The 27457-nt window shown below is 40.8% G+C and overlaps 1 protein-coding gene across 4 annotated transcripts in view; it reads left to right on the forward strand.

Moving 5' to 3' along the window:
* The window catches only part of grin1a (glutamate receptor, ionotropic, N-methyl D-aspartate 1a), a 35394-nt gene extending 8359 nt beyond the window's left edge, over positions 1-27035 (forward strand). Inside the window, exons 4-21 of one of the 4 annotated variants that reach the window (XM_067574729.1) lie at positions 2934-2996; positions 3759-3856; positions 4646-4767; positions 5772-5946; positions 6569-6713; positions 7933-8019; positions 8421-8556; positions 8878-9005; positions 11116-11280; positions 12214-12332; positions 12687-12799; positions 13523-13671; positions 13819-13976; positions 14527-14688; positions 15002-15111; positions 15482-15627; positions 21396-21506; positions 24916-27035. In XM_067574729.1, coding sequence (XP_067430830.1) covers positions 2934-2996; positions 3759-3856; positions 4646-4767; positions 5772-5946; positions 6569-6713; positions 7933-8019; positions 8421-8556; positions 8878-9005; positions 11116-11280; positions 12214-12332; positions 12687-12799; positions 13523-13671; positions 13819-13976; positions 14527-14688; positions 15002-15111; positions 15482-15627; positions 21396-21506; positions 24916-24984 — 2256 coding nt within the window. In that variant the 3' untranslated portion in view covers positions 24985-27035. Of the gene's footprint in view, positions 1-2933; positions 2997-3758; positions 3857-4645; positions 4768-5771; positions 5947-6568; positions 6714-7932; positions 8020-8420; positions 8557-8877; positions 9006-11115; positions 11281-12213; positions 12333-12686; positions 12800-13522; positions 13672-13818; positions 13977-14526; positions 14689-15001; positions 15112-15481; positions 15628-21395; positions 22637-24915 lie in introns of those variants that run through there. The other 3 variants (XM_067574727.1, XM_067574728.1, XM_067574730.1) reach the window with 3 other exon arrangements.
* The last annotated feature ends 422 nt before the right edge of the window (positions 27036-27457 follow it).

Below are 27457 nucleotides of genomic sequence, written 5' to 3' on the forward strand. Positions count from 1 at the left end.
AAACAAAATTTGTTTACACTACTGATTTTTTGGGCGCCCCCTGGTTGTTCAGCAGCCCTGAACATCTACTTAACTCATCTTCGCCTCAGCCCTGAAATCCAATGTGTGTCACGACACCAGCAGGATAATGAAACCTTTCCCAGCTCTTTCATTGTATGTTTGGGTCATGGCGTCAGCTAAAAACCTAAACAGTTAATGCAGCAACAGCTTTGACTGTCTTAGATGATGTTAGTTTGGATGTAGCAGATTCCAGCTACGTCACATTATGCTCTACTTAAAAGAGAGATGTGTTATTCCTGCTAATCACCCGGCTGTGTTACATAGATGCAGTAAATTTACATAGTATTTTTAGCTTCATGGCAAGTTGTTACCGAGGTCGCACAGTCACAGGAGGATCACTGTCACCACCAGCTAAGAGGCTCTGGACACAGTGGACTTAGTCAGAGAGCAAATGTGACCAACACAACATGAAATATTAATGCCTGACTGAGGATACAAAAATAGAGCACCGAGAAAAACTCTTGGAAGAAAAAAGACGAAGACAGTTTTTTTTTCTTGTTGCTCATGGAGACTGAGGACACATAATGACGCATTTCTGTTAAAATTCTGATGGTAGTTACTTGGTATTTAATACTGACTCTTCATAGTTTTGCATGACTGAACTGGACTGTAATTAAAATCTGTCTTAATATTTTAGTTTTACCAAAAAAAAAAAGGAAAATATATACTCTTGCTTATTTCACTTGTTTCAATTGTAGTTTTATACAATTGTGATATTGTTCCTCCATCTTTTACAATATCTCATGATCTCAGAATATATTCTTAATAAAATGCAGAAGTGGAATAGGAGGAATTATTCATAACCTCACTACAATTTTTTCAAAGAAAATGTGTTGACATTGGAAAAAATATTTTTTGTCATAAGTATGACGACTTAACATTTACCTCTCAACATTTAAAGTCACAATTACTCAAACTAACATGACTAACACAAAAAACACGACAGCCTCAGCTTGTATAACAGGCCTCGAAGGCTTTCAGTTGATGTGATTGGAAGTGTTTCTGGTCTGCATTGTTGTGAATTTGCTTGTCAGCATGAATATTGTGCTGATCGGCACTGACTTTGTGAGGGGAGGGCAGCAGACCCATAGTGCACTGAGGTGTGAGCTGTGAAGCCAGGCAGCTGTGCAAGAAACCCCGTGAAGCAGAAAGATGCTGTATATTCCAGCAAAATGGCTTCCTGTCTCAGGCAGGACTCCCGAGTGTCTCTTCTCACAGACACAGGACCGGACTGAAATTCAAAATGGTGACACCTCAGGTCCGACAGTCTGAAGAGTCTGACTTACGTTTAACCTGCTCAGCCGCTACTGAAAATCAGTATCTTGTGCTGTCTCCCAATTCCATTCAACATACTAAATGTATACAGAATTTACTATATAGAATCTTGATAGTATATTGTTTTATCAAGTATTATACAACATATCAATTTACTGTTTTATACCAACAGGAAAACATCAAACAGCTACTTTGGAAAGCAAATTAAACATCACAGAGAGAAAGCAGCATTTTCTACAGATTTAATACTTGCTTTTTATTTGATTTATTTTCTTAGATCTTTCTGAAGCTGTCTGACAAACATTCACAATTAATTTAAATTCTTTGCAGCCGTGAGGTCGAGCCTCGAGTGCATCTACTAATTGTGTGTAAATCAAAAGCACACTCAAAAATTCAGTGTTTTTAATATAAATAGCATACTTAATTTTGACACTTTTCCGTGGTGAACACATTACATAATCAATGCCTGTTTAGAATTAGTGTGTCGTATGAAACCGGGACACAGCTTTTGATTATTTGCTGGAATTAAATTGTGGGATAAATGACCAGTGTGAATCTTTTACTTGTGTTTGTGATTTAAGGTTTAGATTACTGATTACTGCTTTTCCCTGTCTCATTTGGTTAAATTTGATTTTGTAAATCACAATTAAATAAGACCACCTATATTAGCCAAACTTTATAACTGTTTAATAAAAATGCTCCATGTAAATGAAGCTATTTAGCTTTTGATATGTTGTTTCAAGTATGTGGTCACACTAGTTAATAATATTAAGGATAACTAGCAACAGCCTCTGAAGTTGGCATGTCTGAGCTGGTGAAAATATTGTCACCTCAGCAGATGGTTGGATAGATGAGCAGTTTCCTCTTTCAGTTTTGCAAGTTTACACACTTCACACCTTTTATTGAGTACTGCAAATATTTTAGGAAGGCAAAATGTGGTCATGCTTTGGACTCAACACATCCTGTATTGTCATATAATTAAGTGACAGTATAGGTCTAAAATTCAGCCGTCAAAAAACAACTTATAGTTATGTTTATGCCATCTAGCAACCGTATTAATGCGGCCTGAATTTTAGACCTATACTGTAATTTTTCTTGTGAGGACGGTCTATTTGGACTCATTGGTGTGTTTGTAGAGTGTTGAAAATCTGCTCTCTTTGACGGCCATGTTCTTTTCTTAAGTTTCCAGTATCCAGTTGTATAATATTAGTTTCCAATATGGTGAAGAAGACACCAAACATGGTAGAGTTAATGAGCTGTAAGTATTGATTATTGCTGGAGCCAGAGCATTTTGATCCAATTATTTCTTACAGTTGATTGATGCATCTGAATCAGCATCATTGATAACTGATGAATCAAATACAATAAATAAATCACCCTGATAATTATTTTGTACTTTCTATTTTAATCAAGCACACATGATTTCAGCATCATATTAAGCGATCATCTCTGATGTTCTTTGCAAGCCCCTCTGTTAAAGATCCCAATTTGAAGCAGAAAAGTGGAGATTTGTTGGAATGCTTTACTGCCCTCCATTTTCAACTGTTTATAATATTTTTCTGTGTCTGCATATTTTCTCTGTGCACATTACTCATCAGAATAAAAAAAGGAACTATGAAAACCTCGACCAACTGTCCTATGACAACAAGCGAGGACCTAAGGTATATTTGCATGGTCAATGCACGCCGCCCACCAACTTTCCAAACGTAGCAACTAGAAACCAGCCCAAACCAGTCACCAGCCGACCCAGAAATGTCCCTCTATTGGTAGCACATGTTTTCTTTAATTTTTACTTTGAGACATTTCCCTATGATTTAAATAAAGAATGATTTTGTTATGAAAAATCTATAATTTTCGGTCATTACAGAAAAAAAAAAAAATTAATCAGTGAACAGCGCCCCGCTTTTATCATTTTCATTTTCTCCTTCAATAAAGGAATGCATGTACTCAGAACACACACACTCACACACAAAAAGAGTTTGCAAGTCCATTCCTTTGTGGAGAACCGGTAGTGTGGGACAAAACCGTTTCCCAGATGCTACTTCCTCCTGTTCTGTAGCACCTCCCTAGTTTTCAGCAGTTTTTTTGTTGGGGGAAAACGTCCCCCTCACCCCCCTTCACCCGTTTTTAGTTACTGGTTGCATTGACCTTCTTCTTCCCCCTACCTAACACATGCACGTCCTTCTTTGGAGCCTTGATAACCCTCAGTTTGCATGCGAACAAATGCAAAAGTTTTTTTTCCCTTCAAGCTTTTTTTTTTTTTTTTTAGTTCAGCCGGTTCCCCTGGATCGCTTTCCTTTTTATCTCTGTCTCCCGTTTTCAAATAAAATCGGCCAAGCTCGAACCAAGCAGGTAAAGAGGCAGCATGGTGTCTACGGTAGGGAAAAGTAGCTGGCTTGACCTTTCTTATGCCCCGATCACAGGCAGAGAAAGTCCTCCAGTTCAGCCAGGAGACTAACTTAACTGCCCTGCTACTGGAGGCGAAAGAGCTGGAGGCCCGAGTCATCATCCTGTCCGCCAGGTGAGATTTTTATCTAAAATTGCACATAAATGTCACCCAACTTCTGAGAGTTAGCGTCAGCAATGTTATCAGATGCTGAGAAATGTACACAAGATTGAACTGGGTAAAAAAAATATAAACAAGATCATTTTTATTATAGAGGTGACATTCAACATAAACCTTCTGCTGGATCTAGCTGTTGTACTTTATGTTCAGTTGTAGGGTGACTCTAAATTCAGGCTGAATTTTACAAAATTTGTCAAACTTGAAAGCTAATTAAAAATCAAGCAGACATTTAGGACCCAATACACAAAAAAAGAAGACATTTCACATCATTTCATATCACTTCGTGTAATTGAAAGTACTGGTAGTAATAAAATGTTGGAGGGCAAGCATGCCCCAAACTCAATTACAGTGATATTGTACATATGTACACATTGTACATGTGCATATATGTGTGTATATTTTTTTATGTATACACACACACACACATATGTGTATATAGTATATAAAAATACTTTTTCCTTCTTCCTACAGTGCCACTGTTATTGAACTATTTTTCTTATTCTACCTTGTTCTATTTTATTCTACTCTAATTTATTACCTGTGTCTTTTTATACATTTCCTGTGTGTGTAGCATGTAGGGGGCTACAACTGCATTTTATTGTGCAATCCTGTATTGTATAATGACAGTAAGACTCAACCTTAAGCCCTCAATGACTAAAAATGATCACAAAATGTCTTCTTCACACTTACATTCAGCATGTTCTGATGTGACAAATAATCTTTTGTCTATTTTCAACATTCCAGTGAGGAAGACGCTGCTGCAGTGTACAAGGCTGCCCGCTTCCTCAACATGACGGGCTCAGGCTACGTGTGGCTGGTGGGCGAGCGGGAGATGTCGGGTAAAGCCCTGAGCGAGGCGCCAGACGGTACGTTTATCCAGAAGAGATCAGTGGGAAATACGCGAGTTAACCCCGGCTCTACTCACAGGCCGATCATAACACACACAGGATTAGAGAGATTAACCGTTTAACCATGGATGCATTACATGATTAACTGTAACTGCTTGTTGTGTGTTGAGCATTTAAACGTTTAAGCATTGTGTGTTTAAAGGTTTAAATGTGTTGTATGCAGAAGCTACACTCAGTTTTTAGCGTATATGTGTATGTCCTGGATTATCCAACGGTAAATTCATTGTCTACTTTGTCATATTAATACCCTGGTTTCTAATGAATCATGAAGGGAGAGTTTTGCAACAGATAACTGATAGAATGGTAAGCTACAACAGCCTTTCTTGTCTCTGTTACTGGATTTCCGCACAAGTCTTTCACAATGTTTTATCGTTTTGTGGTCACAAAAGTCGAGCGTCTTCCCCCCCAGGCACTCTAACACAACCAACCCCTGCAGAGAGTTTGTTGTCCTGTCCATGTCCAGTCTCCTTCACCTCCACTGCGGCTTCTTCCAGGAGTCTGCAAGACTGACGGACCTGGTTGCAATCAGAAAACTTAGCTGAAGTTGGATTGTTGCTCGGTTTAAATTTAGGTCTGATTGCATTTTTGTTTGGTCCTAACACGAATAATGCTTTGCCTGTGCTGATTCCCCAAACCTTAGCTGGTAGGGTCGGGGGAAAAAAAATCCAACTTCAAGGGACTCTTTACACATGCTGTGAAAAGGTCATCAGTGGCATAAAAATGATCCATTTATTTCTGTTGCCTTGTCTCATAAATGACACTTTGTGGATATTTTCTGAGTTATCGTCCCTGAGATTAACAGGCAATGAAGATGGATCATGCAGCTGATGTCTGACCTTTATTCAGGATGTCTAAAGTGGAAGCCCTATAAGTTTTTTTCCACTTTGTGCATTGCAAAAGGATCCTGAGAAACTTTAGATGGCTCAGGTCAGTGATTATCTTTGTTGTCGGCCTGGTCTCAGGTCTGATTGGCCTCCAGCTCATCAACGGGAAGAATGAGTCAGCCCATATCAATGATGCAGTGGCTGTGGTGGCTCAGTCCATCCAGGAGCTCTTTGAGAAGGAGAATATCACAGAACCCCCAAGAGGATGTGTAGGCAACACCAACATCTGGAAAACAGGACCCCTCTTCAAACGGTAAGCTTGGATTTGCAATGCTTCAGTTCTATTAGATATTAAGATATAGATGACAAAGGTGGCTAAAGGAATCTATAAGTCTGACTTAATTTAGCCAGATGTGTCAAATCCAGATTTCTCAATTGAGGAAGAACTGATTTTAATTTTGTAAAGTTTGCTCAGTTCCTCATTCTCTCACTCTGGTTGAGTTCCTGATACTTTTTTGGTCATTTCCAGGATTTTTACATGTCTGGAAAACTGCCTTATAGAATGACAGTTTATCAGGTTTCCCAGGATGTGTAGGACCCTCGTTTCCAAATGAAACAACTGAGTTTTGACTGACCCACTTAGAGCGGTTTCTCAGCATAACATAAAATAAATGCAGTGCTTCCAAACAGATGTGGTGACAACAATAGCCCATATCATCCTCGCTCAACAAACACAGCTCTGTTGTGTTCATAAAACTTTCAACAAAAACTGTGTCGATGCAGTCAGTTTACCACATGCACTGAATTGGGAGCCTCATAGCGAATGATACACAAGACGCATCATTACACTCCAAGAAGATGACATACATGATATCCATGCGTAAACAAATGTGCACCCATTCGCACATATAATCATTCTGCTTGGCTTGCCACAGGGTGTTGATGTCATCTAAATACCCAGAGGGCCTCACTGGACGTGTGGAGTTCAATGATGACGGAGACAGGAAGTACGCCCACTACAGTATTCTCAACTACCAGAAGAGTCGACTCATTCAAGTCGGCATATACAATGGAACACAGGTAAACTCTTAAATATTTGACACAACCATAAAACAAATTTTATAGGAATTTTAGAGTTTTTCAAGTTCATCTTCTACTTTATACTCATGTGTATGTTGTACAGAGTCTTCTTTTTATTTATGCTGGACATGCCGCTCCAGTTTTCTATCTATAGTACAATGTAGCTAATGTAGGACAACTCCACAGTCCTCATTCTGTGCAAAAACACTCTGCAGTACATGATGCTACAATAGTCCATCATGATGGATTAGAGGGGGTATTTAGAATTTTGTTATTTATAACTGGGGCACATAGAAGATATGATGATTTACAACAACTGGATGCCAAGAGGGCAAGGAGAGGAAGTGGTCAGTTTATAATTAAAATTGACTACAAACTTCAAATTACCAGGTCGTTTTACTAAGATTTTGACTTTGGCCGAACCATGCTTTGATTTTTTTTCTGCATTGGCTGGGGATTGTAGATTTGTCCAGTGTCCAGTGGACCTGAAATCAAAACTGACATAAATGTGCTTTATGAAAACAAGGTATAAAAACAGGGATAAAAAGAAGTCAATCAAGAAATTAAGATGCCGAAAGCAAAGATTTTAGTGCCTGTTGTGAAACGCAAGAAACAACCACATTCCTATTATGGATAATAATCTGGGTTTGGCTTGACAACAAAAACATCACTCATGAATTCAAATTTCGTCACTTACACTAAAATGTAAGAGTCAGCTGCTCCACATCTTGGATGTCTTTTTCTCAAACTGTGTCACCATACCACCATAACTTGACCAAAAAAACCTGTTTGCTGTAATGGATTGCCTATCTCAATTTGTACTGAATTTGGAAAACAATAGCTGAAAATAAATCTAAAAATGTTGCTTGAGATGCAATTAAAAGCTGTGGGATGAACTAGTTAGTTTTTTCAAACTATTCAATTTGTAGCTAATGGTGGTTATTAACATGCTGCAGCCATGCAAAGTGCAAACAGTAAGGACTGCAGGGATCAGCACTTCAGTTCCCTGGTGATAGGTGTAATAATAATAAGTTCCTGAAGCCTTCAGGTATGATACATAAGTCAGAGGTCAATGTGATAAATAAAGGAACCGCTGAGCTGTGGTTATATAAAGCTGACTCATTAGTGATGCTCACCCACAGTGTTGGAGCCTCATCAGCAGCATGCCTTCTGTCAGCACTCAACTATAATACCTTATATGTGTGTGGCATCCCTGCAGGTGGTAATGAACAATCAGCGGAAGATCATCTGGCCCGGAGGAGAGACTGAAAAACCGCAGGGCTTCCAGATGTCCACTCGATTAAAGGTAAGGTGCCTTCACTTAGCTGCAGCGATGTGACATTTATGTCTACACAGATAGAGTACGGACCTCAGCTGATATGCTTGTGTTGGACAGTGCGTTAACGTTTGTTTCTCAGAGGGGAATGAAGTTACTCTTCGTTCGTGAAGGCTGCAGTGATTTATTTGCTATGACTTGTATCTCTTCAAATTTGTCATAGGCCTGCAAAGAGCCTCTCATTTTTATCCTTGTCAGTTATTTTTACATTCAACTATTTGTCTGTCTTTATGTGTCTCTGGGTATCTGGGCATTTGGACATGGGTTTAATTTCTCTCTCGCTCTCTCTCGGCTATTCTGAAGTCCCTCAGGATCGAAACGGGTCCAGCTCTGACTACGTGATAAATAGCTTTCTGTCCCGTCTGTTGTAGATAGTGACGATACACCAGGAGCCATTTGTGTATGTCAAACCAACTATGCCGGACGGAACGTGCAAGGAGGAAATGACATTAAATGGAGTCTTAATTAAAAAGGTTATCTGCACTGGGCCCAATGAGACCATCCCAGGTAACACATCAGGGACGTTTATAATATCAATGTGCTTTTACTGCACCCGCCAAACACCCACTGGAGATGCATACATATATATGCAGTAGGTATCTATATATGTATGCATGTAGCTGAGTGTGCCATCCAGAATGTGTGATTGTCAGGATGCTGGGACGTGCGTGGTCTGCTGAGTGTGATGTCTGAGTGTGTGAGTGCAAGGGGCACCGTGTGACGCATTTTGTTCAGTCTACGTGCGCCGCCTTTGGATTCAAAAAATTAAATCTAACATGTTTCCTCAGGACTGATTGTAACTTGCAACCATTGCTGGTTTTGTTACAGGACGCCCAATTGTACCGCAGTGTTGTTATGGATTCTGTATTGATCTCCTGATCAAGTTGGCTATGACCATGAACTTTACCTATGAGGTTCACCTGGTGGCTGATGGGAAATTTGGAACTCAGGAGCGGGTTAGTTTTACATTAACAAACTAACAGCCATATCTGTCATATTTATAGGCATGAATGCACATTTTTGCATGAAGCACAGGTTGCATGCAAAATCTCACATTCATTACTTTACGTGACTTAAACTTTTTATCATTTTGTTGTACTCGACTAACAGTAGTAATCTCACTTATCCCAAGCTGAAGCGTTAAGCAGTCATAGAGCAAAGACCCACAGCTGTCAAATGTCCAGTAGGTGATTTTGTCAATAGTCTAGTGATCTAGTGATCTAGTTTCAGTTTTAAAATGTGTTTTAATAGACAATATAGTTATCACATGCAAACATGTATTGATAGGTTGTGAAACAGGTACCAGTACACATTGAAGATACTAGATATATTCCACAAAAAAAGCTGTAAAAATCTACAATGAGATTCTAATTTATTCCACCTCCAACTACTGTGGGTTTTGGATGAAAAGGTCAGTTTTCTGCTGTGGTTTGAATTTGAATTTTTATTTTATTTGATAGGGACGATGCAATTTAACATAGTTCCAATACAGAGCATGAAACTGTTGCTATTAGCTATTGCTAATTTTCAACTCTTGTCCCTAGTTGGGCTTTACATATACAGTGTAATTAAAATATATATACATACATATAGGTTGGGAGCCTAGTTTATGTTTAACAATGAGCTAATTATTTAATATGGCTCAAATCTCACTATTCATGTTGTTCATCTGCTCTGGTGTTGCAGTCAATGAACAATATCCATTCATTTTCAACATTGCCCTGTGAGGGAAAAGATTACAAGTAAATTAGGAAACATGCCATCACATAAAAAGACAATGGCATCTAATTTATTTAACCTGTTTATGCATTACTCAAGCAAGACGCCTTTGCATTAAAGAACTTGGCCCTTTTATGCACCTTTGCAAATTTCTTTCTTGACACTGCCCCTTCACAATGTCACAGAGTACCTTATCAACAGTTTGTTACTTATATATACAAACTGTCATTTTTAGCTAACGGTTTTGAGCTAACACTAGCTTTATACTGACTAACAATGGTGCAAATAGTGGATTTGGATATTTTCTAGGATAAATAGTTTGTTTTTAAACTGGGAGTTTGTGACTGACATCAGAATATAATGATACACTGATAAAAATAACTTTGTTAAACAATCCTGGTGCAGAAAAATCTAGTACTGCTGTGTAATATTACGTTTTGAGACATGTTGTGTTTATATATTTTGATGGACTTGACAATTATTAAGTACTGTAACAGTAACCAATGCTTAATAGCAACACTTGTATTCAATACTCATTTTCATAACAATTCACATTCATAATAACTTTTGTTGGAAATAAAATAATCACTTCAGGCAAAATTGTTAACACACAAAAAAATCTTTGTGTTAACAATAAAGTACAATAGTCCAGTACTCAAATCCATTCGCACAAAGGCTCACAATAAAAGCCAACAGACTGAAGTGTTACAACTAGTATTACAACTATACATATATTTAAGAGCATACATTATATGTATCATGACATATCCGAGCCATGTTTTAATGTCATGGTATTATTTAGATGCAATGCCAACACCATGTAGCCTAACATTGATTTTATTTCATATTATTCATTATTTCATGTGTATTTAACCAGGAAGATCTCTTGAGATTAAAATCTCTTTTGTGGCAGAGTCCTGGAAAAAATGGCAGCATGACTGTGTAACACAAGTCAGTAAAGATCCCACTTTCACAGAAGTAAGACGAGAAAGGAAAGGAGGGAAAAACGGACATGATCAGCTGAAAACCTGCATGGACTGAACAGAAACATGAACCTCTAACCCAGAAAAAAAGCCTGTTTTATAGTCAAAGCATGAGCACAATCCTACATTTTTGGTGTTACATTATCAGATTTCTTGAACAACAGAAAATAGTGAACCCACTTTTGATATATATATATATATATAAGACAGAGCCCGTTTTAAAGATGTAGAGCATGCCTAGCACTTTGTATATCCCCACTAGGCTTAACCCAAATCCTAAAACCTGTAAAAAACATTCTGTGGTCTAGTAGACAGCGGGTTGATAGCGGACTCTCATGTCAACAACTTCCTTTTGGGGCTGTAGGTGAACAACAGTAACAAGAAAGAGTGGAATGGCATGATGGGAGAGCTCCTGGGGGGCCTGGCTGACATGATTGTAGCCCCGCTGACTATAAACAACGAACGAGCCCAGTACATCGAGTTCTCCAAACCCTTTAAATATCAAGGTCTCACCATCCTTGTCAAAAAGGTATGTGTTCACTTTTGGTGCTTTGTCATGTCAGATAGCCACCGGGGAATTGCATGTATCATCTTGTTGTGCATTTGCTCTTGTTCGAAAAAACCCGTCAAGGCAATTTTTTATTCTGTGTGCACCTACTGTGTCAGTAAGGACCAGCAATTTTATGCTCGCTATGACATTTGCAAATAAACACAGAAAACTTGTTTGTTAGGTGTGTAACCAGCATACTATCCTAATAATTTTACTTGATATATGGACAGCAGTAGTGACATGTGATATGATGAGCAATAACACAAATTACATACATTTGGGTCACCATTCATCTGAAAATAGTTATTGAGTGGGAGGGAAATTTATACACAGCTGCCATGGTTTCTGCCGCTTCATTACTTCTGTTTTCTGCACACCATATAGACTTTAAATCACACCTGACCTTTTTGCAAACAATGTGCACTGTGTACTTTCAGGCATCTATTAGCTTTCATCCATTTCTATACTGTCTGGTATTAAAATCTTTTATCACACTCATGTGTAATCCATCACATTGGACAGCAAATCTGCATATATATTTGTTATTAATATGAGGTAATGCAGTGCTGGCTTCAAATCAATTGGCACTTGCCACACAAGGGTGATCATGTGACAAAATTTATGCTACCTTATTACCTGTGGATTAACTATGGGTTACACAACTCATGCAAGTTTCAAGGGTTTGCTTAAGATTTTCATTCCACTCAGAAATTAATGGAAACAAGAGGGTGCCTGGGGCCACAAGGTGCCAGAAGGAAGAATACATCTGAAAATCTAAAACTCTATAGCAAAAATGGTTAGCAAAAATTGTAAATGTACATGGGTTGAAAAGTTTAGGACATAATATGCGCAACTAAGGTAATAAAAGTTGTTAAATATCAATCAATAACCATCTGTGGTGTGTGTTTTCAGGAAATCCCTCGCAGTACACTGGACTCGTTCATGCAGCCATTCCAAAGCACGCTGTGGCTGCTGGTGGGTCTTTCGGTGCATGTGGTGGCGGTGATGCTTTACCTACTAGACCGGTTCAGGTACAAGGGGAACCTGTGTGTGTGTATGTGTGTGCCCGTGTGTGTGTGTTCATGTGTACTCAGGTCTGAATCAGTGAGTGTGTGTATATGTGTGTACATGCGCTCCTTGCCCGCTACAGATCTTCCCTCGGTGTGGACAAGAAGGCAGACAGAGGTGAAGATTGGCTCCAACCATCCCACCGCTCTGTCCCTGTGCCGCCGTCTGTGTCTGTTTTCTTTCTGTTTTCTTTCTTGCTTCGCTCGCTCATGTTCAGTTCCTTTCCCTGCCTGGGGTTGCCAGGGTTTTTGCCTCTACAACTTCTCAGTGATTTCTCACTGTATCTCCCGCAACCCCTCCCGATTTCTTCCCTCTAGCCCGTTTGGAAGATTTAAAGTAAACAGTGAAGAAGAAGAAGAAGATGCCCTCACCTTATCATCTGCTATGTGGTTCTCCTGGGGAGTGTTGCTGAACTCTGGAATAGGAGAAGGTGAATGTTCCCTTTCTCCCAGAACACTGTAATACACCTTTTTCACTGAAGAAACTTGCCACAGCCACACTGTCATAGCTTAACGGAGCCATCATTAATGTTATTAGTAACACCTGTGTTTTTCCCACTTTGATGAACCAACATATCTGCTGTGAAAAATAGCCTATTCTGTTGAGTACTTTGGTCTTTTAGCAGTTGTATAAAGACCAAAATCAAGACGTTTGTGGCAGAGAAATGCTCCAGGTGTTGCCTCACTGTGGGGTTTTTCTTTGAGGATGACAAATTAATTGCTTTTAAATCGCATTTTGTGAAGACAGGCTTTGATGCTGGTTGTCTTTCAGCAGTTTTATTCCTGCTGCCTTTGCTTGTTTCATTTGTCTTCAAGTGTGTCATTTTCACGTCTGATAGTTTTAGTGGCTTGTATTTTTTGTTCTAGGTCATTTCTTTTGTTCCAGGTAGTTTTGTAAGATAATTAGAGTTTTTTTTAACCATCGATTGTAATATATTGTTAATGATCGTTGTTATTATTATTATTATTTGCAGAAGTTGTAACAGTAGTAAAAGTAGTAACAGAAGTAGCAGTTTTAGAGGTTATTAGTGTTGAGTGGTACAACTATTACTTGACAGATTTGGAAATATCCGGCTAACTACTCTACACAGCTGATCTGATTTGAAATGGAAATTTACTGAGCTTAAAGGTCAAATCTTGAACTTTCCACACAGGTGCCCCGCGCAGCTTCTCAGCGAGAATCCTGGGTATGGTGTGGGCCGGCTTTGCCATGATCATTGTGGCATCTTATACTGCCAACCTGGCTGCCTTCCTGGTGTTGGACCGGCCTGAGGAGCGCATCACCGGCATCAATGACCCAAGGGTGTGTAGATGATGGTGCTAGACCACACAAAAACATTGATATTTATGAAATTAAATTGATAAAATTATAAAAAAAATTACACATCAATGGAAATTATTAGCAGTCATTACATGACTGTTTGTGCCTTGTCCTTGTCTCCTTGTGCAGCTGAGAAACCCATCGGACAAGTTCATCTATGCCACAGTGAAGCAGAGTTCTGTGGACATCTACTTCCGGCGGCAGGTGGAGCTTAGCACCATGTACCGCCACATGGAGAAGCACAACTATGAGAGTGCCGCCGAGGCTATCCAGGCTGTGCGTGACAAGTGAGTCTCGGCCAGGCCGGGCCGACCAGAGCACGTGTCGGCCGGCTGCTCGACCTGTCAGGCACATATTCCAGGGTCAGTCCAGTCAGCTCGGGGGGGGGGACATGGACCTCCGGACCAGGTGGAAGCGGCAGGACTTACTGCAGCCTTCCATCTGATCCAGGCCCATCGCCCAGCCAAGGCAGACGTCCAGGGACAGGAGCAGGTGTGGACGTGTCAACAGCACTGGCACCAGTGTGAGGTTGAGCTAACATTGAGTCGAGGAGCACCCTTTTTCAGGTTGTACCCAGACGAACATCTTTGAGATGGGGGGAATCCAATGGGGGACGCGCCCTCACCCATCTGGCATTGGATTTCATTTGGGCCATAAGCAGCGGTAGAGATTGCTGGTAAACGCTGAATGACACACACGATCTGGTGTGCGAGAGAGAGAAGGGTGGGAGCCGTAAATGTGTATGTAAATCATTGTATTGTTGCACCGTAACCCCCTCCTTCCCCTCCTCCTCCTCCCTCCTTCCTCCTCCTCCTCCTCCCTCCCCCTCCCCCACAGCAAGCTGCATGCTTTCATCTGGGACTCTGCGGTGCTGGAGTTTGAAGCCTCGCAGAAGTGCGACCTGGTGACCACGGGAGAGCTGTTTTTCCGTTCGGGCTTTGGCATAGGCATGCGCAAGGACAGCCCCTGGAAACAGAATGTGTCCCTGGCCATTCTCAGGTCTGTCCCAGCCGAAGCTGCATTACTCGTATGACTTTTTTGGTTTCTTATCAATATGATTTCGTGGTCACGTATTGACCATTTACAGCCATCCAATACATCGCCTTATGTTACATCTCTCTCTGTATCTCCCCTCTCCTGCCCTCTCTGTCTGTTTGTCTCTGTCTGTTTATGTCTGTTTGTCAGTGAACTTGTCTAGCTGTCTCAGTCTCATTTATGTTGCTATCTGGGAGTGAGCGGCTCGAATATTCCCTCATTTGCGGCGTGTATTAACTTTGTCACCTCTCTCCCCACCACCCCCAACCCCCTGCAGTTCTCATGAGAACGGCTTCATGGAAGACCTAGATAAAACCTGGGTGAGATACCAGGAGTGTGACTCGAGGAGCAATGCCCCAGCCACACTCACCTTTGAAAACATGGCAGGTATGGTCCTTATAGCGTAGAGAAACCGTTAAAAGTGATTGGACAAAAACTGCAGTGGTAAGGTACTGTAGCCCTTTTTTGTCCAATACCTTTGCAAAATCGTTGTTTTAGTGTCGGCGTGGGTGCTCTGTGGAAGTGTGCCGTACAGTATTTTGTGCTGTGGCTTTGTGCGGTTGTGGTCTTCAATTAATATTGTGTGGTTTACAGCCGCTGTCGTCAGTAGGAGCGGGTTGAAAAAAGGCGGGGTGACCGCTGAGCATGACAGGCAGACCATGCATTCATGCTCAGTGGGAGCGGCGGGGGTTGTAGACCAGCAGCTCACACATCTCCGTCTCTGCTCTTTCTCCAACTGTCTGTCCCTTCCCGACAGGGGTCTTCATGCTGGTGGCTGGAGGCATAGCAGCAGGGATCTTCCTCATCTTCATTGAAATCGCCTATAAGCGCCATAAAGACGCCCGCAGGAAGCAGATGCAGCTGGCCTTTGCGGCCGTCAATGTCTGGAGGAAGAACCTGCAGGTAGGAATGATCCCCTCTGTCCTCTCACATCTAGGGTGGAAGGGCCGGGACTGGGGTGCGAGCCAGCAAAGCCTCTCTTCTCATGGAGGTTGATTTCTGTCTCTGTCAGGAGCCTTTAATTTTTCACATCAACAGTGGTCAGACTTCCAGATCACGGCATGAGAAACTGTGATCTCTGATGCCTTCATGTACTGCAAGGCATCCTGAGCAGCCACCCTGTAGGTCCTAACAGCTCCCAGAGGCCAACTGCGCCCGTGTGTCTTGTGTGTGCCTGCAGGACAATAAGGAGGCCTCCGGAAGTCAAGCGGTGGCTGGGACTCCCTCATTAGTATGTAACTGATTAGCAGAGCCATTTCCACCGCCATGTCACCACTCACTGTTTTTACTCAACAACAATAAGATAATCAGCCTCGTGATCCTTTAACATATTGGACATCCAAATTAAAACTTCACCTTCCACGTTCATGGCATGAACCAGTAGTTTCTAAGCTGCTACTGTGGCGCTTATACGCTTCATAAGGTCAGATGATGCGGACATGGAAAGCCTTGAAAACAAACAAATGTCCAGCCAGTCATAAAAAAAACAATAACAACAGTGATTAGTGGACAGTTAATGCTCTTTGAGCACGTCATCATTGATTTCCTTCAATCTTCCAACAACAGCCAGAAGCTAACAATGCAAATAGAGCATAAAGATTAAAATCAATGCCCTGGAACAATCACACAGCAGTGACTCTCGCAGTATTGTCGGCATAGCTGTAACGTGCCACGCTGCAGTGTACAGTGTGTCTGCCTCCCCCTCTAATCCACTGCAGTGTCCATAATGCACACATCCAACAAGAGTCAAACTTATCTTGCATGCCGGAGGCTTCATGCAACACAGTGGCTGCCTAGCAGGCAGCAATTTAAAGGGTCAGCTCAATCAAATTATATACATACATATTTTCCGACTTGCCCTAGTGATATCTAGCCATGCAGGGAGTTTTGGATAGATATCCATTATACCTCTGTAACTAAATAAAATGGAGGTCTGTCGTTCACAGTATGCATGGCTACGTACCACTAGTAGTAAATAAGATTTTTTTTCTTTTGAGTGAACCGGCCCTTTAAGCTATAATCAAGCAATAAGGTCCTCTGCTCAGCCAATGAAGAACATGATTTGCCTGCCAATGCAATTAAATATGGCTGTGAAGCGTTGGCACATCGGAGCACCCCTCCTCCACCCCCACATCCTCCTTTCCTGTACTCTTTATGGTTTTACTACCTGATTGGATAGTTAGGAGGTCCAGGGGTGCCACATTTAATGGCCAGTCACTGTGAGTGTGTGATGTGGCTCTTTCTGCTGCATCTCTGTAAAAGCCTTGAACCAGAACTCGGTGCTCAGCCCTGCTGAGTAGAGACAGCAGGGCTGCAGGAAGGTACAGTATAAAATCACAAGTGCCTGTCAGCAAATCGATGTCCTTCTGAGAGTGTCTGCCATCGACCTGACTACTGTATGTAACTGTTGTGACTGTCCTCATATGGATGTACGTTCTCTAGGCGCACTCAGCAGGCGAATGCATGCAGGTGTTGGGGGGGAGCATCACTGAGAAAGGAGAGGGACACACTAAACTGCCTGTAGACCAGCGCGTTTTAGATCTATGTCAGCCATGAGCATGTTGATTTTTCTGCACCGTTGAACAAAGACGGCTCATGCATGCTCATCTTACTCATCTACTGTCACTGTGGGCCCTCGAGCTAAAATCACGGACCCACACAATCTTCACTGCTCTAACTATAACCGCTGTAATGGGGCCTCATGCGAGGAGCACAGAGTGAGCCCACAAAGTCAAGCTTATACAATCTGTTCTGTTCTGCGTGAGTATTATTCAGGATATTATTCATACTGTTTTGGTGCACTGATGTGATTACTCACCGTGATCTGATTTACACAAATTAAAAATGACAACTTGGTTATGTAAGAAACAAACTCATCATGATGGAAAATCTAAGATCACAGTTTATGTGGCCTCCTCCTTCCTTAGTACAGCAAGCACTGAAACCTGGAGTCCCATTGTTGGCATAATTTTGACTGCTTGTATGTGTGTTTGTATGTTATTATGTGCTTATACTGCCTCAGGTTTGTGTATTATGCAAAGCACTGTGAAGTACTGTGCACCTTTCAACACAGAGACATAACCCCAGAGAATGTGCACTTCTGACTAATCTAAATCTGTCCATGTAGTACATTCCTCATCGTCTGCAGACTGACATGACCTCGCAAAATATAGAAGTTCATTAACTAGCACACTTTGCTTTCACAATGCTTTACAAAGAGATAAAGATGCATGCATTGTTAGCATTGCATGCCTACAATAATCCAGCTTTATGGAGCTGTAGCCACAGAGGTGTAGTGGGGGTAAACCTACAAAATCTCAGTTAGTACATATTTATATTTAGGTAAGAGAATTTAAAGCTGATTTAAATCTTTATGATCTAAATTTATAATTTACATTATATAAAGTATTGTATGTAATGGATGTACTGTATAGCCACACTATCAGTCCATGAGATGTTGTCTCTTTTTAAGAGATTTGTAATGAATGAGGAAATAAAGATACAATAAGTGCTACATTTGAGGCCAGTATCAAAATATTTGTTATACTGTATCAGTCAATATTCATTTTTGACATGAACAGATTTTTGAAAAAGATTAATCAAAGATTAAGCTGACACAGAGCTGTCACAAAGAGACAGTATGCACTGAGGAAGGATATTACAATTGAACAATCAAAGATGACAGTAAAGCTCTTTTCAGACATGCACTTTACTATAAATGTAAATGTGCTGGCATTTTTACATGGCGGTCTCATGCCCCAGAGACTTTCCCTTAACAGTCATGACAGCAATCTTACTAAGTTGCACTAACTAACTACATTAACATGACTCAAGTCTGAATTAAATGTCAACAAATAGGCACGCACAGGAATAAAAAGCAATACAGAGATCATTCTGAAGTAGCAGATTTGACTCAGCTGCTTTCCCTCTGCACCATGGGCCAGACAACAAGGCACTTAATGGGACTGTATACGACAACATGATTGACATCCTTCATCAACAACGCATATAATTCTGTTATAGTCACGTCATGTTTAAATTATTCATAAATCTGTGTTTTTGTGAGCTCAGAGTCCATTACCTTTACAGACAGATGAAGCCAGCAATTTTATAGATACTTGGCTGGAAATTTTGAGTCTACATTTAACAGAAACTCAAGTAGTACATATTAAAGTTGGAACAATTATACAACAAGAAATACAGCATATAATTCATTTTTTCATATCTCCACTATTGATGCTGTGCCAATATATGTGTAATAAGCTAATATTGACCAATGATCTGGCTCTGATATGTTCTTTATAGGCTTCATATGTTAATTGTTTTGCTGATTGGTCTTAATGCTACTAACTATAATGTATTCTATAAAGTTACATCATAATTATTTCTATCACTACATGTTTCTGATTTCTCTCACTATTATGATACGGTGCAGATAGTTTACCCAACGTTTTGTTGACCACTACATCACTAAGAGGCTACATGTCCGGCTTTCTAGCGTTCTCTGTTAAAACAGATGTTAGTCAGAAGTGCACTGTCTGATGAAGACTGAAACTGGTGTCAGTCTAAGATGAAAACAAAGTGTCAGAAACCCTGTTACGTGATGATGATGATGATGATGATGATGATGATGGTGTATAATGACGATGCACTGCGGCGGCTCGCCTCTGTTTCCGACGAGAAACAGGCGAGTCTGATGCCACACTTCATCTGACAGCCCAGCATGCCCTGCATGGCCGGGACTGTGCACACGCAGCACCTCATCAGGGCTCAGAGCGACCAGACTGCATTCCTGCAGTCTCACAACGTGTAAGAAATGGGGGGAAATAACAGAGAAGTGACGTCACTTGGGCATTGATTTTTCCTGAAACCAAGACAGTTAAAATCACTTGTTACACACGCTGACGTTCACCATTTACTAACATGAGATGTCATCTCCCAACAGGAAAAACATTTTACTTATTACACCTGCACTAAAATCAAGTGATGTCTTGCACCAATCACTCCTCCTGCCAGCTTTCATCGAACCGCCATGCCAGCTAATGCCTGCTCGCCACCTGATATCATGACATCAGGGGATTGAGAGGAAAACGCTGGTTGGCGGGGTGATGGGTGGTACAAATGTGCCCAAAAAGAGCCTAGTCATGTGACCTGATGAAAAAGGATGTACTGCGGGGCCAGTGCTGGCCAAAATTGATTTGTCATGCTATTTGTTTTGTGTTTACTTATTCTATGTTTCCCCCTTTTTTATCTCTCCCTCCATTCATACAATGTTTTTGGCATGTTGAAATTCACACCACACTGCCCCGCCCACCCAAAGGGCCTCACTCCCTGCAACTACTCGCTCATCCTCCACTTATACTTTACTAACGCCCATCTTAGAATGCTTTCCTTTGTAGAAGTAGCATCTTCCATTAAATCTTTTCCATTTCTGCACTTAAACTTACAGAAAGAATATTTTTTGCAGCTACAGTAGGAGACCATTCATTTTCCTTTTCTTATGCTCTCCATCTCCATCCCATCCCCTTGTGTGTGGGGTGAATTTCCATTATACCCCTTTAAAGGTATAATGACTTTCAATGGGCTTTAATTACTGACTTTTGTCGCTGTTGTTTTCCCTCTTTGATATGCATTTTAGTGGCTCTCCTGCCTCTGATACCATACGTAGCTTCTCGACTTTTTTACACCTGCCTGGCTTTGGATGTGGATGTTTGCTTTGCTAGTGTTTTTTTAAAGATATTCACCCTTTTTGGTTCCCTTGGCTTTTGCTTAAGGATCTTCTTTAAAGTAATAACGATCAAGTGGATGGAAATTTATTTCATTTTTCTTTTCTCCCCCTATGCAGCCCTCTTCCTCTCTAGAGACTCAGGATGTAAGAATACCTTAATATGAGTTTTTTTGCACACAAACACCCAGTTATTGTGCTGAGAGTAGCTGTGGGGCACTCTGATGGTATGAGGGAGGGAAGGGAGGGCACCAAATTGGCTCGCCGGTTAAAAATGCTTCTTTTTTCTTTTTCCTCTTTTGTTTATTTTTTGTGACGGGAATGCATTTGAAAATGTTTTCTAGAACCGAGTAGCGAGTATGTTCTAGATATTTTCAAAAAGTCATATTCAGCATTCTGTTTAGTCGATCCATGTTTAATTTGACATCGCTTGTGTGTGGAGATGAGGAAGTTGGAACTGTAAAGTGTGCGTTCAGGCAATAGTGAGCGTACAGGTAGAATACTGTAGATGGTTTAAGTAGTGTAACGTAGGTATCACACCCACTGACATCTTTACTAGTCAGTCATCACTCATTCCAATGCATTTCTAGGAGCCGAGTGAATGTGTCAGCACATTTCTAGAGGACTACTGTGCCATCTTGTGCAGTCCCAGTGTGACAGTGTTGCTTAAAATGTAGTCGAGTGCCCTCATATCAGACTGAACAGACTATTTCCACTCTCACATCTAACAGGCTTTATCCCTTTCTTTCTTCCTCTTTGCGCATTTTTACATTTACAAATGATCTAGTCTTTCTCACAAGGACCCTCCCTCTATTTAGAAAATAATAATTAATTCATTGGGGTGGCGGGTGGTGGTGGTGGTGGTGGGAAGAGAAGAATGGGTGAGACCAAGGTTATCACTCCAGCCAGAGAACATGAATAATGTTTCTACATATATTTATTTTAGGATAGGAAAAGTGGTAGAGCAGAGCCCGACCCCAAAAAGAAAGCCTCTTTTAGGTCCATCAGTACCACCCTGGCCTCCAGCATCAAGAGACGTAGGTCCTCCAAAGACACGGTAAGGAGACGAAGAAGCAACATCTTCCCTTGTTTATTCTTCCCTCTCTTTCTTCTTCTCCTCCTTCTCCTCTGTCTCTCCTCCTCCCCCCCCCTCCTTTCTCTTTTTTCCTCTTCTCTGTCCTCTCTGCCTACATCCCCATATCCGACCGCGAGAGAGTCCCATGTTCCACTCACCCATTTCCACACGGCTCCGCGGCCTCTGCCACGTGTCTGTCCGTTCACCATTGATCAACCATCACCATTTAGCATCTGTAGGTCCTCAACAGGCCGGAGGGCATCAGTGCAGGAACTCAGGTCAGGCCAGGCCAGGAGCTGGGCTCTGAATTGGGGAGGGGTCGTCCAAGTGTCCAGGATTTTGGTGGGGGGGTTTGATGGGATTAGTGGCGTGTTCTTCTGGAGAAGGGGTGCGACAAAAGCAAGCAGTCTGCCAGTGGTGTTTTGTCTTGGGCTGTTCTTCCTCCCCGCCTCTGGTTTAGACGTGGATTCTGGCGATTGTGTCCCATTTGGTGGCGTTGTGATGTGTGTACTGTACGTGAGCGTGTGTGTGTTTGTATATTTGTGTTGGTGTCCTGTCGTTTTGACTGCTTGATCCTTTGTATATCCACCTTTTATTTGCACCAACCCTGCACTTCCTCTGTTTGGGTTTCAGCCGCTGTTGGTTTGCTTTTGGTTTGAAAAGCATGCGCTGGTGTTTTGTCATTTTGTACAGTCCATTTCCAAGGTAGTCGTGATGGCCAGTCCTCCTGAGAAGAAAACTAATGTGTGGTCTTATTTATCAACATGTCTATTTCAGGATTACACTCATGGATTTCTATTAATCAATTTACTTTTTGCTTTGTCATATTTTCTTTGTCATAATTCCTGTTTATTTTTCAGTGTCCTTGTGGTCTGAAATGTGCATGCCTCTTTCAGGGTATATTTTCAGGTGGCGAAGACAGTCTTCTTTTTTGTTTTAATTCTTGTCTTTATGGGCTACAAACTCTGTGAAGCCTTAGACTCTCACTGTGTTACAAGCTATTCTTTCTTTAAAAATCCCTTTTTACACCATCTTTAGATCTCATATCTCTTTGACTCCTTTGTTGCAGCACAATGAGAGTGTCAGGTTTTCTCCATTCCTTCACAGTTCAGTTGAAAAACCCTGCTCGTTGCGGTCAGGGGGGGGGGCTGCACTCCGCAAGCTTGGAGTGCTCTGACAAACCAGTGACCCCACAGTCATTTGTGCCCAGCTGCTCCGCCAGACATAGCTGGTCTGCTGACCAAATCTGGCATGGGACTCTAAAAAGAAAAGAAAACGTAAATCTCTGAAGATAGCACAGATACCTTCAGTGGAAGGCTTCTGTACTAACATTGTGTTTTGAATGTGTTTCTCAGGGGAGATGTAGCTTATTGCAGCTAAGCTAACAGGTCACAAATTTTTTTTGAGTGTTTTTATTTGATCTTCTGTCTTTCTCTCTCTTTCTCTTGTGTTAACTGTCTTTTTTTATGGATGTTTCTGCATTGAACCAAACCATCTTTACTCTCCCCTGGAGGTTTCACAATAGAATTGGTCACCTTTGAAGAGAAGAAGAGTTGGATCACCATTGTTATTATGTCTTTATGAGGGTTCGGATGCTGGTTTGGGAGCCCCAGTAGGGAAAAAAATGGCTCAAAGTGGAAACTTAAAACAGGATTCAGCGTAATCAAAAAAGATGCTCCAATTTAAAGATTTACCATCTTCAGTCTTTGACCATTATTTTGATTTTATATAAATGTTCTTCTTTTATATTAATGGATATCAATGGACTTGAGTGTCAGTGTCCCTCACCCACATGCCACACTGCTCCTCTCTCCCTCTGCAAGCATGCCGATTACTGTAACTGTCATAGATGTAGTAACGGTAGAACTAAGTAGAAATAATCTTTGTAGTTGTGCCATATATTAAGATGACTCACTATAGCTGTATTGAATAAGTAGCTTTAAAACCATTAACTGTGGTTGTGAAGTGTCTCTCTTTTGCTGGTCCACTTGACCCCAGTAGGGTGAGCTGTTAGCAGGCCCTCAAGGTACAAGACATGAGGAGACCTAAATGGGGGCTGTAAGCCGTCGGATGATGCAACTCACGGGTCAAGGAGATGAGCGACATCCACTCTGACGCCAGTTGATTTAGAAAAATGAAACCTTTTATCATTCAGGCTGGATGTTGCCCCATCTGTCAGCATGTTAGTTGCATCATAACAGCTTCTGAAGCTCATATGCTTGAATGTATTGGCTCTATCAGCTTAAAACGAGAGGAACTTAAATTGTAAGATCTTGCTTAATGGAGACACAAAAAGTACAAAGAGATGGATACCGTGAGGCAAGACTCTTCCCTGTTTTGGTTCTGCCATCATTAATGTAGGACAATTATCTTTTATGTATTTAATGTCTTGCACATTGGGTGTTATGAAACTGGTTCTTCTAATATAGTGCTGTGAGTCAGGATTTTAATTGGCATTTTGGAAATCAGTCCAATTTTAAAGAGCATAATGCAGACAAGTTAGTTACTCCGCCCAATACCACTGTGTTTTAAAACATGACGCAAGGAATCATTACTGCAAAAAAAAAAACGCATGTTGAACGTATATTTATGATGTAATTGACTGTATTCACAATTTTTAATGAGTGATTGTTTCATAATGTTTCTATATTTTTGCTCATTAGTAGAAAAAGCAGCCTCAGCATTGTGAAAAATATGGCTTACTGCTTTCAGACCACACAAGACTCAAAAGACTCAGTCAAAAGCATAATAATGATTACCATAGAAACTAAGCACCTGCATGCAATCGAGATCTTGTTTCCCCCTCTCAGTACTGTAGACGCCTCTAATTCAACGCACTATGCTTTAAAAGAAGCACAGTGAAGTGGGGACTGGATGTAAGAGTCCGACACAACAGCACTTTGAAATCAGCCTGAAATTCATCTTCTCCTCCTGAGCTGCTAAAATTAGAGAAGTCTGCATGCGTACAAATGACTGCAGGGAGATAAATGAGCTGTCCATTTTACCCGTGGCAGCAAATTATCACCCAGTCATGTTGTCAGGCTGGAAAATAAATGATTGCCTGATTCAAATTTGCTGTTGTCTAGACTCTCATGACCTTACATCTGCTCCCAACTAGCCCACCTCAGGCACAACCAAACTGCTTTACAAAAATCCAAACGTAAAAGATTCAAAATAGCAATCAGAAAAACTGAGGTCTGCCTGAGAGGGGTTAGAGAACCCTCCTGCTTCTACATTTCTGCAGAAATGAAGCGCAGGTTTTCTTAAAATCAAAACGAATGTATAGATTAAGTTGCAACAAAGCTTCCAAATGCTGCTTTTGTCAAGAAATCACTCCCTCTTATGTGTCTCCCTTTACTCCTTTCCCCCCCATTTCTCTTCACCTCTGCAGCAGTACCCACCCACTGACATCACGGGCCAACTCAACTTGTCTGACCCGTCTGTCAGCACTGTGGTGTAAAAGAGAGGGAGACGCCGAGGTTTGCTCCCCAAAGGAGAGAGGAAAAACGAGACGAGGAAGGAGAAGGGGAAGCGGAGGGGAGAGAGCCATCTCCTCGACTTCCCTTCGCCGTTGAAGCCGAAGCTTTCATTTCACCGCTTTCGGAGCTTTCGAGGAAACTGCTTGCTGAAGAAGTGGCTGAAAACACTGAAGTTGCACCTTTTTTGAAGTCAGGATTACCTGGTGTTAGATGTTTGTAGGGTCCCTGAGCATGCACAGAAGAACCCATCTGACTCACATATACAATCTTTCCGTCTGTATATTATTAGCTGACTTATTTAACCTTGTTTTTGTCCTTTTACTCACAGAAATTTACTTAATGTTTGATGTTATTTCCAGTTTCCTGACCAGCTTAGTTTGGTTAAGTTTAAATAAACCAGTTTTGGTGCAAGTACTGTACTTAACATATCACTTCCAATTAGGGCCTAGATACAATAGTAATATTTAGCATTTCTTAACAACATATACTGCAATACAATATGTACTGTAAGCTTCGATGGATATCAAGTATTTTTAATAGGAACTTCTTGTGTTTTTATCTACACTTTAAAAGTTTTTAGATGATATTTCTTTCATCAGGAGACACTAATGATAACAAAGAGGATATAACTAATCTTGTCTACCAGAGAAGATGATGGAAGCATGTGTGTGCTTGTATATGAATAAGAGCTTTATGTATCTGAATGATATAGTTAATGAAATAGATAATTGATATTTTGAAGGCTATATTCTGGACTAGTAGTTGTTAAAATTGAATCTTTTTCCCCTTTCATTTTCTACAAAAATGCCAAATGCATGTTTTGTTTTTTATTTCTAAGAACTCAGTTTCTTAAAGAAAATCAGTTAAACTTTGCTACTATTTATAGCGAGAGATAAGTAGTGAATACATGAAGTTACAGATTAATTTGCAATCTGATGAAACCTTCAAGTAAGACTGGTGTTTTTAGGTCTCAGCCATAAGCCATGTTGCGTTTGGGGACGCCCTCTCTCTTCCTCTCTCCTGCTGCAGCAGTCTTTCTCAATTTCCAGTCTCGACGGGGTTGCATCAAAGGGCCAGGTTTTTCACCCAACCAACACTCGATCTTTCGTGCAAAACACTCCTTGCTGCGCAGCACCGGAGAACTTTTACACGAAGGAACCCGAGTGAATTGAAAGCGTGGCTCAGCTTGCGAGCTTGTGTGCAGGTCTTGGTTAGATGCAAAAACAGGCCGTTTCCCATTTTCTGGAGCTGAGAAACCACTGCTGCTTGTTGAAAGACTATCACATTCTTTCTGGTGTCTGGCTGGCACCGCATAGCACTTTAAGCTGAGGGGTCTCCCAAAACTGTTGAAAATATACTGATTTATCAAGAGAATAGGAACAGAACCTCTATAACATCAGTCAAACATGTTAACTTCTCCACTTTAAGATGTTTTAATTTCACAAATCTTACAAACAGTAGTATCTACAAAGTCTTTATAAGTGACATAATGACACTTTTACACAACCACGCAATGTGCTAAAACAGAGTTTGGTTTCTAAACTTGAACCAATACTTTGCCTCTGATCACATTCTCATTCTGGCCTATGCATGCTTACGTGTTATTATCAGTGCTTTCGTTTTTTTGTTTGTTTGTTTTTTTTTCTTGGATGCGTGTTGTTTGCCGTGTACAGTTAGCTGAGCTGTGTGACGCACTTAAGTTGAATGAAATGTAAATAGAATCTGGTTCAGTGTAGATGGGGGTTGAGGAGATTGTACTGCGCTTGTATTATGACTGCAGCTGAGAATGTCTTATATTATAGTTATACACACACACACACACACACACACACAAACACACACACATACACACACGCACAGACACAACAGTTGTGATACACAGGCATGCATCAACACACACACACAGAAACATGACAACACCCCTTAAGGGAAGAATCACTTGTTTTTCTTACCTTTTCCAGTAAAGATCTTGCATTGAATTATCTTGTTTATACAACTGTAAATAAAATATACTTACATACTGCCAAGTCCATCCGCTCTTCTGCTTTAATTATTTAAAGTCCTGCATCTAACAGTTACTTACAGTATCAATTAATCTCTCAGCTGTTTTTTTTTTCAACAAATCAATAAATAGCACAAAAATAATCAATAAAATGTCACTTTCCTCAGTGGACAAAGTGGTGTCTGCAAACTGCTTAAGTCCAACCAGCAGTCCAAAACCCAAAGATATTCAATTTACAATCATATAAAACAGAAAAAAGTAGCAAATCCTCACATTTGAGAAGCAGGAGAATGTGAATGTTTGGCATTTTTGCTTGACTTAAACAATAAATCAATTACCAAAATTGTTAGTAATTATTTTTGTTGTGATCGACTGAGTACAGTATGAGTAAGTCAGTAAAGTTTTTGTAATATAGCACTTCTTAAACTGCTATATGAGGAGTCTCTAGGAGT

This window comes from Thunnus thynnus, chromosome 19 (assembly GCF_963924715.1).
Source record: "Thunnus thynnus chromosome 19, fThuThy2.1, whole genome shotgun sequence".
In the NCBI taxonomy this organism is placed as follows: Eukaryota; Metazoa; Chordata; class Actinopteri; order Scombriformes; family Scombridae; genus Thunnus; species Thunnus thynnus.